The following is an 18,112-nucleotide window of genomic DNA, read 5'->3' on the forward strand; positions in this document are numbered from 1 at the left end:
CGCCATCGCCGGGAGAACGTCCAAGTTTGTAGTGAAAATAGTTTCCACTGTTGCTGGTAGATTGCGCCACTACTTAAAGGGTTTATAATTGTTACTACATTAAATAACTATTCATAAAAATAATAAATTTGACATATTAATACTTGCCCTGTTATAAAGCAACGAATCGTATTAATTATGCATTAATAAAATATAATTTATTAGAATTGATCCGTTGCGCCATCTTTCAGAGACGGTGGGAACTATTTTCACTACAAATTTAGACGTTTCTCCACCGATGGCGCCACTAATATTAAACTCCGCTCACAGAGCGGCTTAGTGAGCCGCTCAATAGTTGCATATTGTGACTTTATTCTGACAGAAAAAATTGTAATATATTATGTTACCTTTTTTGGCGTTCGATACTTTCTTTTTATACTTCGCAGATTCAAAGATGACTGGAAGGAATAGGAAACTGAACGACGAAAGAATGAATCACTAACTGTTTCCGTAGCTCCTTTATTCACTTTCATTCGTTATTACTGTTATTTATATGTATGTACAGAAAACCGTTATTAACCAATCTCAATTATAGGAGAATTGCGGGCTAAAAGTGCTGGACCATTGCAGAGCAATCGTATCTTCGCACATACTTCCTTTCAAGATAGAATGTGTAAAAAGGTAAGGTAAACCCTTGTAAAGAAATATTTCGTAGAAAAATGTTGTGTATATATCTTCAACAATTCAATTCCTTACCTATCAGGTAATCGAAAAGTAATAATAGAAAACAGGTCCCATTATCCAATCTAATCTGCACTGGAACTACCAATCATTCTTTTTCTCAGTTTTCGTTCTTGTGTCAAGACGTTCGATTTATGATGAAAATTTAAGTTAAATAAAAGAATTCTTTAATTCAAGACACTTCTTAAACATAAATTCGGAAATATGAAGCGTTTTACGATAAAAGGATGGCAATGACTAATTAGTAATAACGACAACAAAAAATGAGATGTTTCTCGAATATCGCAGATATAGGATTTATTTCCGTATAATTAGAAAATATAATTAAGCCGAGCTAAATTATGAAGTCTGTTGATGTTCTTGTGAAACAGATGTTAAAAGTAGTTCTTGTAGTTTACTTTCTTTTTGCACGGAACTCGTGGAAACAAGAAATAGGTTGGTTGTGTCGCCATCGTTCGGCCGTTCACCTTTCCTACGAAATTCTTTCCGATGAGAAAAATGACGAAGCAACCACTTCGATAAACGAAATATACGAATGTCAAAGAAATGTGGCGAACGTGTAATTTCACACACATGAAAAGCCAGTCGTCGCGATTTTTTATCAATTCTATTGTTCTTATTCATTGGTTGCGATTTTGTAGAAAATATTGCAGTTTGCGATGGTAATAATATAACGCTGTTCTCGCGCGAGGAACGTGAAAAAAGAAGGTAAACTACTTCGGCTACTATACACCGACGCCCATCTGGCAATACATATGTACGGAAACTAGTTATTTCCTTTTCTGGGCCCTCTCGGCAGCCTTGGTGACTTTGCCAGTAGCATCCTTGAAATTGACACCCTTGATGACACCGACAGCCACCGTTTGACGCATGTCACGAACAGCAAAACGTCCTAAAGGTGGAAACTCTTGGAAAGCTTCGACGCACATGGGCTTGCTCGGAACGAGCACAACAATAGCAGCATCCCCAGATTTGATAGCTTTTGGATTTTCTTCGGTGGTCTTTCCAGTACGACGATCGCACTTCTCCTTGATTTCCGCGAATTTACACGCGATATGAGCAGTGTGACAATCCAACACTGGTGTATATCCATTGCTGATTTGACCTGGATGGTTCAGCACGATTACCTGTGCAACAACAATATGAGATTAAACATTTTTTTAAGATAAATATTAACAAATTCATTATATACGAATGTTATAATATAGATAGCACTCAGACGTCATCGGCCATCATCAGATTAAAAAATCCTCCGGTGAAAACCGCGAATGAAGTAATTAAAGTCTCATCATTGTGCCAATTATTATTATTATTTACTTCAAATTAGAATAAAATAACTTGTTTATTAATTTTAATATTGCTCTAGACATTTACCTGTGCAGTGAAATCAGCAGCACCTTTAGGTGGATTGTTCTTAGAATCTCCGGCTACATAACCACGACGCAAGTCTTTAACGGATACGTTTTTAACGTTGAAACCAACATTGTCACCAGGAACAGCCTCTTGCAAAGCTTCGTGATGCATTTCGACGGACTTAACTTCAGTGGTTAAAGCCGTAGGAGCGAATGTGACGATCATACCTGGTTTCAATACACCAGTTTCGACACGTCCGACTGGTACTGTTCCAATACCACCAATTTTGTATACGTCCTACAATTAAATTTAACGCAGTATTATTATACGTTCCATAAAAGACTATTAATCATATAAAGAGTTTATTTTAGTCAGACATCTCTGGCCATCAACGAATTAAAAAATTCTCCGGTGGAAACCGCGAATGAGTTAAAATTGTTCTCATCATAAAATACAATTAAAAACTTAATACCATTGTATTAATTCGGTAACTTACTTGAAGAGGAAGACGAAGAGCCTTGTCCGTAGGTCTCGTAGGAGGAAGAATGGCATCGAGAGCTTCGATAAGGCATTTTCCTTCTGCTTTACCCTCTTTACGTTCAACGTTCCATCCCTTGAACCAGGGCATTTTGGAAGAAGCTTCCAACATGTTGTCTCCATGCCAACCAGAAATTGGCACAAATGCAACAGCAGCCGGGTTATAACCAATCTTCTTAATATAAGACGATACTTCTTTCTTGATTTCTTCAAATCGGGCTTCGGAGTATGGCGGTTCGGTGGAGTCCATCTTGTTGACACCAACGATCAGTTGCTTTACTCCAAGAGTAAAAGCAAGCAGAGCATGTTCACGAGTTTGTCCATTTTTCGAAATACCAGCTTCAAATTCACCAGTACCAGCAGCCACAATCAATACAGCACAATCGGCTTGAGAGGTACCAGTAATCATGTTTTTGATGAAATCTCTGTGTCCAGGAGCATCAATAATAGTAACATAGTATTTAGCAGTTTCAAATTTCCACAAAGCGATATCAATAGTGATACCACGTTCACGTTCGGCTTTCAGCTTGTCCAATACCCATGCGTATTTGAAGGAACCTTTGCCCATCTAGAATTAATAATAAATTGAATCATTCCATTTTTTAATTTTCATATAATTAAAATTCTATGTTTTAGACGTTTCAAAATATTTAAATATAAATTATACATGAATATCACTGGACTAAAGCAAAAGAAATATCAGTGACATGAACTCAATATTTTATACTGAATTTTAATAAGCAATACAAATATAAACAATGGTCTTTACTTTACATGCTATATGTATTCGATGCTTACCTCCTGGGCTTCCTTCTCGAATTTCTCGATGGTACGTTTGTCGATACCACCGCATTTGTAAATTAAATGTCCAGTGGTGGTGGACTTGCCAGAGTCGACGTGTCCAATGACGACAATATTAATATGAACCTTCTCTTTACCCATGGTGAATTTATGGCGAGACTACTGGTGAATTCTGAAAACAAAGAAAAAAAATTAAAGATTAACATTTTCGTAGATTAACTGTATGGGTCTAAAACAGTCGGAAGCCGGCAAGAAATTATTAATTATTAACGAATATCTCTTTAAGCTAAACAGGTTATGTGTAGAGACCACATGCTTCAAAAAGTCAATATTTCAAATTCACTTTCGAAATATAATAGAATATTCATACAATTTTCCGTAAGACATATTTTCAATAAAATTATATATTGCACAAGTTAATAAGTTTTAATCACAAATAAAGTAGTTGTCTTTATTCTAACATCCACGTGGCGATATCTGAATATTCGAGAACGGAACTGGCAGCCATTTTGTAGATGGCAAGATCATTGCAACGTTGCCGTAATTTCCTTGACGCTTGGCATCGCACGATGCCACGTTCTAAATCATTGTAATATTTTCCAAGAAAAAGGACTGTAATTATTTTTTTAAATATTCGAAGCTATCAATTTGAAATTTACAGGGGAAGTGATACACGTGATGTTTGTCGAACAACCGCATACTATTCCTATGTTCACAAAGTACATCCAAGAAAATGATTAAATTACTTGATATAGTTACCATTTAAGTTTGTTAAGTTGCAAAGAACGAATAATTTTATTAAATAGAAATGTATTGATTGCGAGTACTATAAAAATATAATTAACGTTATGCAACAGATTGTTCAATTTTGAAGTACGTATCGTGCGTACGTAAAAGTAAATATCACTCGTTTAAAAATTTGTCACTTAGTACTTCCGATAGTACAATGTTCACTTGTTATCACTTTAGTACAAGAATATTTGTTTCTGCGATAAGAAAAAAGGATTAACATAACAATTTGTTACACTGAAAATCGGTAAACGAACTCCATTGTCGGCAACAAGTCGTCCCACAAGGTCGTCGTTGCACCCGATTTCCAGCAGATTTATATCGTACGCCTGGATACGAAAGTTACGTAGAATTAAATATCAATTACAGTTCCTTTTTCGATGAATCGTTAAAATTCTTTTTGTCGTTGTTCCCGTTCGACCGTCGAGCACACAATTAAAAGTTTTACACTAAGAATATCTCCAATGATGCACGAACTCGTGACCGAATCTTGCAACTCTGACAAGCGACCGCCATACTGCATCCGGTTATTTGCCTTTACTTCATTTTTTAAGTTTAAAAATCAAGTCCAACTCGTCGTTTGTTTCACCGCGTGGATATTTCTTTGTACGGGCAACAATTAATCACGCGGTTCAACGTTTTACGAGAATACGTCGAACGATTTTTACGATGAACAGCATGTGCTCCGCGTTTCGAACAGCCGGCTAATACAGCAATCGACCATGCGCTTCTTTTCCATCGTTGTGATTCACCGAGGAAAACAATAATTCTGCAAAACTGTTGTCACAACACAATTCGTCGATAATTCGTTCGTTGTTCTATTCTGTACCTGACGTTCGATGCTACCTCCTCGGTAAGAAAATCAACGGATTACAGTCCTGTGCTAAAACCACGAACAACCACTCACCTCCAGATGCCACGACAGAAAGAGATCGTCCAAGTGAAGTGACATGCGCATACGGCTTCCGACCATAGTCTCGAATCCAGCGCCTCCACCATATCGATCACTCGTCAAGTAACGAACCATTTGTTTGCATATTATTTATTATCTTTCCTCTGTTATTAATATTCTAATAAATTAACTGAAACGTTGCATTATTAGTTTAATAATGACATTCGTAAATCGTTGATTTCGACGAGTACTGAAATTAAAGTCTTTAGAGAACGGTGCGCTGCATTCGAGGTTACGGTTACGCAGCAACATCAGGCGCGTCGAGCCCATACATATATATACCTATATATACATATATACAGGTATATACATGCGTTCATACATATACATCAGTAAACGGTAGAATACATGGATGTATGGTTGTGTGCGAGCATGGAGTCGGGAAAAAGATAGAGAATGTTAGGTCGCTATGATCAGGGATGCATTCGTGTATCCGTAACATCAAGTTCAATGTTACAATCCTGAACCCATTGAACTTTAAGATGCTGAATAATAATATGAAAGAGGAGTCGATTTTCTTCCAGGCTGACTTTTCATCGGAGCGTTCGATCGAAGATGGTGTAGGTGAGTTCGATGCAATTACGACTGCCATTTGTGACTGGAGCAACACGGCCACGATGCAATCTAGCGAACCAAGATTATTACATGAAGCATTTTGCATTTTGAGATTATTAAATATTTTCGTAATGTTATTTCAATTGCATTACCAAACTATTAATTTATGTACGTTCATCATTAGGCAATCACGATTGCTTTGTATTCTTATCACGCTTTGAATACCGTATATGTATTACATTTCAATCGTGATTAATCAATTAGTCATGATCGGATAAAGAAGTATCGTTATTTAAATATGTACGTATATGGAGATTCCATATTATTAATCAGTGAAGTCTTTATTAGTACAAGAGGAATTGTATAGGAAGATAGAAATGTGAAACATTTGGAGTTACATGTATGTATGTATATTCCAAATATAAATAAAGATTAGATGGATTTAATCTTTAAAAAAGAAATAAAACTATTTGATTTTTATTTCGAAAATTTGCTTCAAATGTACATATTTAGCTGAATTTTTGCATAATTTTGTTTTTGAGGATTTTTCGTTGAAACTTTGAACCCTATCGACGCTACACTAACTGTGATTTAAGTGAAAGGCGAAAAGAGGTTATGCGAATCTTGAAGGAATGTATATGATACTAACAATACTTTGTTACAGCCCTGGATTCCTGTTACAATGTCTTTCCGGTGGCGACAATAGAATGTTGCCTCCATGAACTTTCATATTGCCCTATTGTTTACATTTTTAAAATTCCATATGTCCTATCCTTGTTTCGTAAGGCTCGAGTTAAATATTTCATTACTTAACGTAACAATACTAATATTCAACCTTTTTTGTGATCACATTCAAAACATTATTTGAAACATTATGACAACTAACATATTATTTTATGTTACAATTATACGAAATGATTGTGAAATTGTTCTTCGAAATTGTATCAAATCGTTATTTCTTATTTTCATTTCAATCAATAATTTGTTCATGATTGATGTAAATCATTGAAGTATTTGATAATTTCCTCGATATAAATTAGTCCTCGCTAACTGTTACCTACAAAGAAATAGTTTAGGTTCATGTCTGGGTTATTATCGACTGTATCGAAAATTGATCTAGGGCAACAAAATTCCCAAGCTTTGTTATAAATGTTTTTGTTGTTACAGCAACGATAAGCGAAATATAGATTTTATAGTTGGTACAATGACTCTTTCAAAATATTTTACGGTATTAAATTTCTGAAAATAAAAAATATTGCGTCCAATTGCTACCGGCCGGTAAGATGTTAAAAAAAGATTAAAATTACCTTTTCAATAGAAGGTAAGTAGAAATGTATGAATTAATTTTAAAAAACGAAGTTGACCTTACCATTTCTTATTTACTTCACTTGTGGATGAACGATTTACGATGACCTCTTTGAAATCAAGATTGGTCTGATGTATTTTTTTTGTTTCTATCGCCAAAAATATTTTGTAATAGTTTAACAAGCATAATACTTTGAATGTATCGTGTTGTAAACAGAAGGATATCGCATATCGTTCAGCTTAAATTATGCAATTGGCGATAATAAATGTTTCGTTACGACTCGTGCGCCTGATGGTAGGGCAACCCGTGTTACTTCTATGGAAAAAGATAAGCATGGCGGAGGCGTCAGGAGTTAAATTTTGCAGGAATGTTTTTTCATGTATTTGTAAGATATTCGCTGGGGTGCGTAACATAGATTTTAAAAATCGTGAAAATAAAGATCACCCTAGCGCAGGTGCGTTTAAAATAAGTGCATGAACAACGCAAACAGAGAAACGAGAATCTCTATAAATATAGTAGCGAGGGTGTTCTCAAATAAAACTCCATTTCCAACTTCAATCGTCTATTTATATTTCTGAATTTCTACTGACATCCGATCGTACATGACACTCGCACGTGGGAGCGGCGCAACTAAGTTTCGAAAATTTAAAAATAACTTCTATCACCGAGGAGGAAACGGATATACGTATAGAAGTGAACAAGAAATTCCGTGCACACTTTGCACGGCCAACGGTATTTAATGTTTGTGTATATAGTCCACGATGCACGCGACGCGTGCTCGTTACGCGGTTTTGTAATTGATAATCGTGTGGTTACAGTCGTTTTTCGCGCGTGATGATTTCCTTTTTTTTTTTTTTCTGCGTTTCCTTCCGTTTATCACTCCCGTTTTCTCTGTTGATGTCTCCCATTTGATAGTAACGATCGTCAACGGATCTTTTATTACCTTAATGCCGACATTTTGGTCAATTTGTTTGTTTTTTTTTTTCTTTTTTATATTAATCGGAAGTAAATGCACAATGTTTCGTTCACTCTTTACGCATTCGTTCGTATTTTAACACTCACGCGGGCGTATACATCTCCCATTCATAAATTGTTATTTCAGGCTTGTTATCTCTTATTGGGACAATCGTAAATTACAGGGTGACTTCCATCGTTCTCGGTTGTTCATCTCTGATCGGAGAAACGCTAACGCAAAAGAATGTATCCCAAGTAAACTCGAACGAACCGCTGGTTAGTTTAGACGACGATTATTACATTTATTGGCATGCGTTAATTTCGTATTTGTTCGCTGTGTCTCGTTTGTTCAATAATATTTTCGTCGAAAGAAACGAATGCTCGGTCTGATCGCACGGTACATTTCTCAACAACCCTGTACACAGTTTCCGTACATATCCATACTATTCGTTACGTTTATTTATCATTTATATTTATATTATATATTCATATTTACAAAAACGCTGTTCGCTAAATGTCAATATTCAATATCGCAATTGTTACTACGTTATAACTTTATTCCTGAGTGACCATTCATTTAGAGACCTCGTTCTTGTTCCTTTTATTTCGTCGGATAGTTTGTCTCGTGTTAAGAATCGCGACAATTACGAGAGCAGGTTTAGCGGTGGAAATAAGCCGGTTCGCAATGAATCATTCTGGTATTCGCCGGAAGTTGTTGGTGTAAACATTCCATTGGTTCTTCGACGGATTTAAAATTGTCAATTTTTTTCATTTGAATTTTGTATCGATATATCGATTAGTGTCATTCCGCGTATCGGTCCCCCCGGTTTCATCAAAGATGCACCCTAAAAAATGCAATTACAGTCACGGTATCTCTGAAACTACAATGGCACATGAGATATCGAAAGGCTTACGATATCGAGTTGGTTCGTAAATTGTTCGTCAGCAATTTCAATGCCGCGTTTCAGATTACTTTTATATTATGAAATATGTCGACACGGAGTGAGGGGTTGGTAAATTAATTAAAACGAGAATAGAAAAAAAAGAAGGATATGTTTACAGGCAAATGAACGAGATTATGAACAACTGAATATTAAAATTGGCACGTTTCGAATAAAATAAAGGGATTACAATAATCAAGTTGTTAATGTTCACGTATCACGGACATTTAGATAGCGTAGAACTTTACATATAACACTGTTGTGATTATTAAACGATACAAAGAAACGGCTGTGTAGCAATAAATATTGAACGTATCCATTGTAAAATAACGTGTACTAATTACATACAAGTCGATCAACTCGCACGTTGCTCGGAGATTATCGTTGTCCACAGCATTCTCTCAGGGTTATAATTAAAATTACGTCGACATACATGTACGTACACAAATCACGCTTACAAAGCACTTAATTGACTTTCCGTAATAAGCAATTTTCTTCAAGCAAACCGGATGTACGTGGATCTGTAATGCGGAGTCATCGAAATGCGACGTTAATGTTTGATTTGGATTTCAACGGACGAAGAAATCGAGATTAATTGTGTCTAATTGTGTTCGTGGAAATATACGTAATATAATGGCTCGTAGAAGTGTAACGTCAGTTTCACATTTTTTCCTAATTCGTATACTTTAGAATTTTTGTTTAAAATTAGAGTAATTATTCGTTAAGAGCTTGTTGGTTCTCAACGTGGAACAAGTATTTTCAAATAGAAATTCAAAGAGAATCGAAAGGTAGCAGTTGAATACTGTTAACTGCTTAAAATTTCCAGTGCATTCTGCAATGCTCTCCAAGTAAACAATTGAAACTATACTCTGATGACTTTTATACGAATTTTAAAAATTGTTTCGGATAGCTTGTTACGGAAAGTGAACAAGATCCTTCATATAATAATATACCTAATAATTGTATAAGTAAGGCTGATTAAACAGACTTCTTTTCCATTCGAATCCGATTGAATGTTCTCTCCCCATCTTATTATAATCACAAACGACACTCTCGGATTGTAACCATACACGATTAAAGTGGATTACTACGGCGTTACGAATTACAAAAAAAAAAAAAAAAAAAAAAAAAGAAATTGATTTACGACGAATACAATCTCGCGTAGAACTTCGATAAAATGGAGAGAGAATTTAGTGGCCCAGTGTTTGTTCAATTAATGCTTCCGCGATGTGTATAGGACTAGGTATTCTCAATGATTACAAAGTTCTTTTTAGTCGTAGAACGTGGCAGTAGAGTAGTATTCTCGATACCTCGGCGCAATGACGAAGTAACTTGATCAATTCTACCCTATTAAAACTACGTGAACGCTATAGTTAAGACGAAATTAACTCGCCGCCTACGTCACATGCTACGAATCGCGCGACATATGTCTCTTATTTTCAACTCGCTTTAGACGCTAAATGAAACTACCATCTTTTTTTGGAAATAATCACGCATAAAATACAAGATAATAAAAAAAACCACACGCACAGATAATATTACTCGATCGTGATGTAAATGATAGTGATTAGAAAAGTTTCCGCGAAAAGATCGCTGAAAAATAGAAAGAAATCACCAAGGGAGAATTACTCGGACGATTAGAAATTCAAAAGTAGATTCATTCATCGGCACCACTGTAAATGACAACGATTAGAAAGGTTCCTGCGAAAAGATCGTCGCGTTCAAGTTACCACGTCGTTGTTTCGAGGCAAAGTAGTTACCGGATAATGGTACACCTTAACGATTACTCCCTTAAATTGTACGTTGTATCGTTGATAATGTCTATCGCCCTGAATATTATACAGATGACGTGAGTCTAGCCTCCGCAAGAAACATACCCCCGGTGGCAGTTATCGGTGCTAATTAATTACGCGTTTCTATGCTCCGCTTCCCCTCCACCCCCTCATCCGTCCCTATCGTTGCCGAAAGGCTACATTTTCCATTCAATAAAACGGATCTTCGTCTGTCCAAGCGATAATCGTGTGCGGCACGCTTACAAAGTGGAAAGGTGAACATTAAAAAAATTGTACTTAACCGTTAAAATCTATTCGATGATTTATAAATACTAAAAAAATCGCTATCCATATTAAAAATTGCTTCGTACTTTTGTATTTCGAAGGATCTATATTCCGTCTTTTCCCTTCGTTTTCTCCTATGATATACAAAAAACGACGCCTCGCTCGTAACGGAACGTTGCTCGACGAGTCACAACCATTGCGCCCGATATTATTGTTCGAACGGCTGAACGGTTGAAAAGACGTAATTAGAATTGCGAGTATCTGAATGTTTCGTTAGCTAACTCGTTATTCATAGAAATAGTATCGGACGTGAAGAGCTACGGATAACGACGAAGGAAACTCAAATACGATCTAAATGCCTGCATATCTTTTTTTTTTTTTTTGTTTTTTATTTAAGACACATCGTTAAGAATCTCTGGAATTTCGTGTATCGAAGAACGACTTTTCTAATACTTTTCTAATGGCCGCGTTCGACTTTGGAAATAAGTCTCGCGCAAAGTTAATTATAGCTGTCGCCTAAAATTATTTTGCGAGATTAAACGGATTTCAATTTTTAAAACGAGAAATTGCGCGTCTTTAAGCAAAAAGTTGAAAAAATAAAAAGAATACGAAACTGTCTAAAGAGTCTAATTTTTAGTTCTTTCTCCAAAATCCGTAGCTTTTTTAATAATGAACGTTTCGGATCAAAATTTTTTTACATTACGGATCATACGGAACCCTACGAAAAAACATACCGAAAGTAGTTCTCTAAAGTGGATATCCAAGTGGTAAAAAATAAAAGAATGAATTGAGAATCTCGAAAACTTTTGACGGCAGAATGGTTCAAATTCCTGAGACTTGCATTTCGAGTACGGGCCTTATTTACTATATTACAGGGTGAATATCCGTGCAGTTGGTCATCTAGATATCGTTCTAGTCATCGCGTTTCCAAACGTTTGTCTTCGTTGCGACAGGAAACGTTGAATTCGCTGTCGGGACAAGTACGCTCGCGAAATCTATAAACGCAACTGTAAATGAACATTCAGATAGTTGACCGCGACATCGCCGCCGGTGCTGTTTTGAAACGCGGGATGGGAAGTGACGTGGCGAGCGAAAGGTTCCGGCGCCGATTACGAAGTTTCCGCGGGAGGTAGAAGGGTGGATGCGATCCCGTTTTGATTTTTCGTGTTTGGAGAAATTCGGTCCCGTCGAGGCCTTCGAGGAGAGATGATCTCTTGGCACGAGGACGAGGAATTGTACAGCCCTTCGATTCGCTTACGTTTCGTGAAATCGATGACGCGTATCGTTGCGAACGCTTCGCTTGGTTCGACGAACAAGTGTTCACGCTCGTGGTTTTTACATGCCTCTGTGGCTATTGGAATCTCGTTGCGGAAGATGTGCGTACGGTGGATCATTTAACCCTTTGCACTCCAGAGGTGACTTTCACCACCGGATTTCACGCAGTAAATCAACCAGCACTAATGTTTGTTCAAGTTTCGTTTCTTTAGAACTCAAAGTTTTATAAATAAAATAATTGTGGAAGGAGTAAAGGTGACCTGATTCTCAAATTAGTTTGCGATCACAAATCGGGCTATATCTTTAAAGTCAATCTAAGCTTAGCATTCGTGGCAATAAAATGCTGCGAAAGCATCACGAGTTGCTGGTAGATGCCACAAAAAAGGGCCTCGAGCGCAAAGGGTTAAATCACTTTCTGAATTAAGTTTCGTCACTCTTCTTTCATTAGAACTTATTTTCCCAAGATAGGTTCATTTTTAATCATTCGAAATCAGTGAATCGTACGTAAAGGAAAGTGATTTTGTAAATTTGGTAAATTTTGTTAATCTTTCCTTGACTATATTATTTGATTAAGTATACCGAAATTTTCTGCACTATTCTCATGTTCCGTGCATGAAAGCAGTGGTTGAGGGATAATGACCGGAAGTGAGAACGGAAATCGAAAGCGGTAATGAAGATTGTGGCTTTAGTTGGTCCCGAACATGAGTAGTTATACCATGGATTTGTGTATAAATCTTAATTGCTTCACAACGAAGCATTTAAAACGTGCAATCAATTTAAACAAATACATACGAGCGAGTTTTCTATTGCTACGATTAATTTTGTTTAGATAAATGTATACGACAAACTGATTACTGTTCGGATTTACGAGAATCGATAATTAATCTGTATATTAGAAATGAATATGATTTCTGCACAAATCCATTCTAAAAGTCGCGCGTGGAATCGTGTCGATCGTTGCATCACGGATCTCAGCTCGTGGCAACATTGCGCGTGTCGAATGTAAAGTAACTTCTCTCTCTCTCTCTCTCTCTCTCTCTCTCTCTCTCTCTCTCTCTCCTTCTCATTCTCTCACATAGCATTTAAACTATTACGAGTTACCTATTAATCTATACGGTTCTAGGAAATAAGGTTTTTTGGCAGTTTATTTACATGCGAGTCGAGCTACGGCGCCGCATATATCGTATGATACAAATTTCGATGTCAAACAACCCGCGAAACACGTTCGAAAATGTCACGCGTCGTATGTAATGTAACGCGATAACAGTTTCGAAAATATTTCGTTTCGAATGAAGAGTATCGTCCTTGACTTTCGGTAAATAGACCCACCAAATAATTTTTACAAATTTTAGGTTTTAAACGGAGTCAGTGCACTGCGGATTATCACTATCGCTATTTTTTTAAATGTTTCGAATTCCCGTGCGGGAAATTTAAGCCTGTTTTATTTAGTTGAATATTATTTCACTTTTAATTTATAATTTCATCGATTTATACGTTTTGTCGAAATTGAAATATCAGTAAAAGATACTAAAATTTTGAATAGAAATTCCGTATCACTTCATCGTAGAAGATTTGTGTAAAAAAGCGACGACAAGTTTTGTTGTCGTTCTCTTGAAGAAATGTTCGGCTGAATTTATTAGTCTTACTATGCATATTCGTGTAATTTTAATATGATATCATTATCGCGCCTTTCAGCGGCGTATTCGATAGCTCGACACTAATTCACGGACTGTAAACTTGTCAAAGTTAAATGTTATCGAGAATAGTATAGACTGTATATACTATTCCGTATCATAACGTTTAGATCGAATTCAATAATAAAATAAAAGGATAGCAATTATAATAACTAATCATGGAATATAATACATAATATATTATATACAATAGAATATAAAATGGTCTAGAGGTATAGCGTCGACACTACCAGCACAAATAGTGTAATAACACGTAGAACGATATCGTAATCGACGTATCAACAATAAACCTATCCTTCGACCAGTACTAATCTCAACAAGACAATATTCTCCACGGATCAACACACTCCGTAGTTGAACCGCAGTTATTTCGAGACCACGTGTTTATTTACAGAAACAGTACGATCATGTAATTGAGATATCTCGCGCTCTTAGTTCCATTAATCTTTGTACCCCCGTTGTCTTCGTCGTTCTCACTGGCAGTGTCTCCCTTTGCCTCGACGATGGTGTCTAGCCGTTCCATCGTGCTCCTCTGATGATGATGGCTGCTGGACAAGTCACTTTCGGGTGCCTCGTCCGAGTCCACGTCGATCATGTGATCGTTAACTTGAATTTTCACCACGGCGTCCACCGGATACTTCCCCTCGTCGCTGGATGACGTTCCAACCCTTTGGGACCTTCCTGATAGCCTGCTGGACATCATCCTCTCGTTCGTCTCGCAACGAGGGCAGCTCTGACCGTTCGACGAGGCCTCGTCGCTCTGGCATCGGAAACATATCAGATCACCCTCGCTGGAGAAGTCGCAGTGCTCGCATTGGACGACGTGACCGTTCCCGTGACAGAGATCGCAGACGGGACTGTCATCGTCCTGCTCCAAATCCCTGTTCGCGTAGTGCTCTTGATCGTGTTCTTGCTTGTGTTTCTTCGTCCAGCCTCTTCGAGCTGGATAGTCTTGATCGCGGTACGGCGACCTCGGCGAAGAACTTTGACCACCGAAGTCTTGATCGTGACGCAGAGATCGCGGAGAGGACACGTGAACAGGACTTTTGTACGGGCGGGAGCTTCCTGGATCGTGGAGCCGATCGTCGAAACGCTCCTCGACGTACCTGCACTCGGAGCCGGCCGCTTGCGGCTTGTATGTACAGGTTCTGGATTTTTGATCGCATTCGCCGCAGAGTAACAAGTTCGATTTGCTGCCGGGCTGCGAGTCGTAACCATTACAGGTGCCGTAATATTTTTCGTCCTCGTCGCTCTCGAAGAAATGTTGACTGAGACTACCGATCGACTTTGTGTCGCTAGATCTCCCGGATATTCTGGCTCCCTCGGGATCTTCTTGATCGTTCGCGGTGTACCTGTAAAGAAATTTCTTTGCGTTTATCAAGAAATCGTGGGATATCGGAGCGATCTGTTGGAATGTTTAATATAACTCGACCTTTTATTTTACTACAAAAGTAAAGAGAAGTATTCGTACAGCAACCAATTTAAAATAAAGTTGACAAGAAAAGAAATAAAAGGTTAACATTGAAGGTAACGAACTTTAATTTTATTCCTTCCTCTGAAACTTATTAATAAAATAAATATACGAAGTTTTATTTTGGATTGATTCCTGTACGAATAGTTATTACAGCGGATGTATCTGCCACTGCAGAGGGGAAGAATCTCTACTTTTTAGAGTCTAAATAGATGTGTAAAAACTGCAGTGTATACAGCTAGAAATTTATTCTACGGGCCTTAAAAATCCTAGATACGACCCTGCATGTATTAATTAACAGCGCACGAGAACAATGAATATGTACGACCATTGAAATATCGAGTGAAACGCGTAAGAGTGCTATCTACGGCATCTAAAATTACTTAAAAGGTTTTGAAAGAGTGTTGTCTATCGGCAGGCGCGCCATTTAGGCGGGAAGAGACGCCCGCGGCTGTTTTTTTAACGTGATCGTTGCTACACCGTTACTGCACGGCCCTGAGGGCGGCGCGTATTCAGTTTCCTGGCGTGCTATTAATGCTTGTGAATTTAATGTACACTGTAACACCCGATTTAAGCAGTATTTTTCTTTTCTACGGTGTTCAAAATAATTGATTATCACGAATAGATCTTTGAGACCATTAACACGTCGATGTTTTTCTTAGTTTTAATTATCGCATTTCTAAAATCTTTGGAGACCAGCCGAATCCGATATCCAATTGTCGCACGTCGATTTCGATAAAATTTATGTGGTAGGTAATTCTTAAAAAAATATTTGATTAAAAAAAGTTCTGAACAATTTTTAGAAACGGTGCCCGAGTACGTGAAACATTGGCGACAGGTGGAGTGCGTCCTTGACAGGAAATTCGTTGACAACTCGTTAATAACAATTAAAATCGTAACGAAAACGGTCCTTGAATGTTGCAAAGGATCTAAACTACCTTCCACGAGTGTCAGAGTGCAGGATTTATATGCCGAATATCGATTAATTAACGATAATTGCGATGACAGATGGTGTAGTCAGAACTACTTTGGAACTACGGTTGTCTTAAGTTGTTTACAACTATTTAAATAGTGCATAACGATTCAATCCATTTACAGGAGAAGATTCCTAGAAGCCTAAGCTTTAATTTGAGTATGTAAAAGTTCACGGATTATTTGTAAATAACCGATAAACAAACGATAAACAAATGAGTGTGCTCTGCGCATGCGCCCTGCTGTTTCCAGCGTCGGTGCTCTCTATCCTTCTCGCACAGTACATCTTTCTCTCTCGCACAGTTTCAAGCGTAGACCTCCACTAGCGTTCTGTTATCCTATTACTCACCCGGAGCTTCCCTGATCCAACCGCTAGATGGCGCCACCAGCGCAAAATTTAAATTTCGCCTTACTAATCATCGAAAAACGCTTATAACTGTTTAATTTCAATCGAAATCGTATCAATACCTGCTCTCGAATGTTGCTAATGATCTATACTATCTTCCACGAGTACCAATGTTCATTATTTATATGCAAAATGTTAAGAAACAATAGAATAAAGCGAATATTTCTAACGATGTACCGTGTAGTCAAGACTGAAATCTTTAATGACGATCGTTTAATAAAAATCGAGATCGTAACAGAAATTTTTCTGTAATGTCACAACGATCTATACTAACCTATACGAGTCGTAAAAGTTAATAATTCGTTTATAGAATGTGACAAACAATCGAGCGAAGCGAACATTCTCACTGAAATCATTGCTGATTGCATAATAACTATAAAAATCGTGACAAGAATGATCCTTGAGAGTTACTATCGTTCTATGTACTACTATACTACTATTTACCATCACTGGGAAAACCCTTTAGGGGCTGTTTTCACCCCTTCAATATGGACCATTACCGATAAAAAAAAGAAAATACGTGTCAAATATTTGTTTGAGATCTACCTACCACATAAATTTAATCAAAATTGGCGTGCGACAATTGGATATGTTCCCTTTGTCAGTCTAAGTCGTACACCCTACCTGTAGTCGGTGACGTCCGCCAAGTAGTGTCGTATCCGCCCCATTTTCGCTTTGCCGCGCTCTCGCGGCCTTGTTTCTTGTTAAATGATACTTTCTCGATTTCTCTCGTTATTGTCCTCCACGCTCGAGGTCGAGCTGGCACCGCAGATCTGCATCTCAATTTCCGCTAATCGGTGCTCCACTTCCCATTGCTGTTGATTCAATTTGACGCTCATTGTCGCGTTTTCAGTTTCCAGGCAAACCAACCGTTCGCGAAGACGTTTAATCTCTGCCAGCAATGCTTCGTGGGTATCCAACAGTGGCGTCGCACCTTCGCTGACTAATTGTGTCATACTGTTACAGGTCATACCTAGAAAGAATCATACGTATTAGTATAAAATTAATTCTCTACCTTTTACATACAGTCGTCTATGAATGTAGCTCGTGTATAAATATTTATTAATTTTCGAAGTCTTCAACATGATTTCTATTGTAACGAGTCATACATGATAATGAATAAATAAGTCTAAACCTGATGGACGTTACAATGTATCGAATTTTGATATTGATCTTCTAACAGGTTACATGCTTACTCGTCAGCAGAATTATTAATTAAAAGTACCTCTTACAATATTTAAAAAATGAAGCTTTCATACAATTTGAAATTAGAACATTATTATGAATTTACCATCGTATACATAATCGTGACATATTATTTTAGGTCCG

General features: G+C 37.4%; 3 protein-coding genes across 6 annotated transcripts in view; all 3 read right to left on the bottom strand.

Moving 5' to 3' along the window:
• Positions 1–1,000: 1,000 nt before the first annotated feature.
• LOC128894361 (elongation factor 1-alpha) lies at positions 1,001–5,228 on the bottom strand. Of its 2 annotated transcripts, none has more exons than XM_054156043.1 (5): positions 5,108–5,228; positions 3,409–3,583; positions 2,570–3,178; positions 2,095–2,370; positions 1,001–1,847 (listed from the first exon to the last, which is right to left on the bottom strand). In XM_054156043.1, the coding sequence occupies exons 2-5, from the start codon at positions 3,550–3,552 to the stop codon at positions 1,491–1,493; spliced, it is 1,386 nt and encodes a 461-aa protein (XP_054012018.1). In that variant the 5' UTR covers positions 3,553–3,583; positions 5,108–5,228; the 3' UTR covers positions 1,001–1,490. The 2 variants fall into 2 exon arrangements, with proteins under 2 accessions (XP_054012018.1, XP_054012017.1); XM_054156042.1 differs by having other exon boundaries at positions 5,030–5,138.
• Positions 5,229–8,657: 3,429 nt separating this feature from the next.
• Positions 8,658–17,547, bottom strand: LOC128893807 (uncharacterized). The gene is made up of 2 exons (XM_054155046.1): positions 17,408–17,547; positions 8,658–15,286 (listed from the first exon to the last, which is right to left on the bottom strand). Exons 1-2 carry the CDS (start codon positions 17,449–17,451, stop codon positions 14,323–14,325), a joined length of 1,008 nt encoding a protein of 335 aa, XP_054011021.1. The 5' UTR covers positions 17,452–17,547; the 3' UTR covers positions 8,658–14,322.
• The window catches only part of LOC128893797 (cyclic nucleotide-gated cation channel alpha-3), a 106,196-nt gene continuing 105,571 nt past the window's right edge, over positions 17,488–18,112 (bottom strand). For all 3 annotated transcript variants that reach the window (XM_054155028.1, XM_054155029.1, XM_054155026.1), the window contains exon 15: positions 17,488–17,756. In XM_054155028.1, the coding sequence (XP_054011003.1) occupies positions 17,488–17,756 (269 nt within the window). The remainder of the gene's footprint in view (positions 17,757–18,112) is intronic.

Source organism: Hylaeus anthracinus, unplaced genomic scaffold (genome assembly GCF_026225885.1).
Source record: "Hylaeus anthracinus isolate JK02 unplaced genomic scaffold, UHH_iyHylAnth1.0_haploid 3, whole genome shotgun sequence".
NCBI lineage: Eukaryota > Metazoa > Arthropoda > Insecta > Hymenoptera > Colletidae > Hylaeus > Hylaeus anthracinus.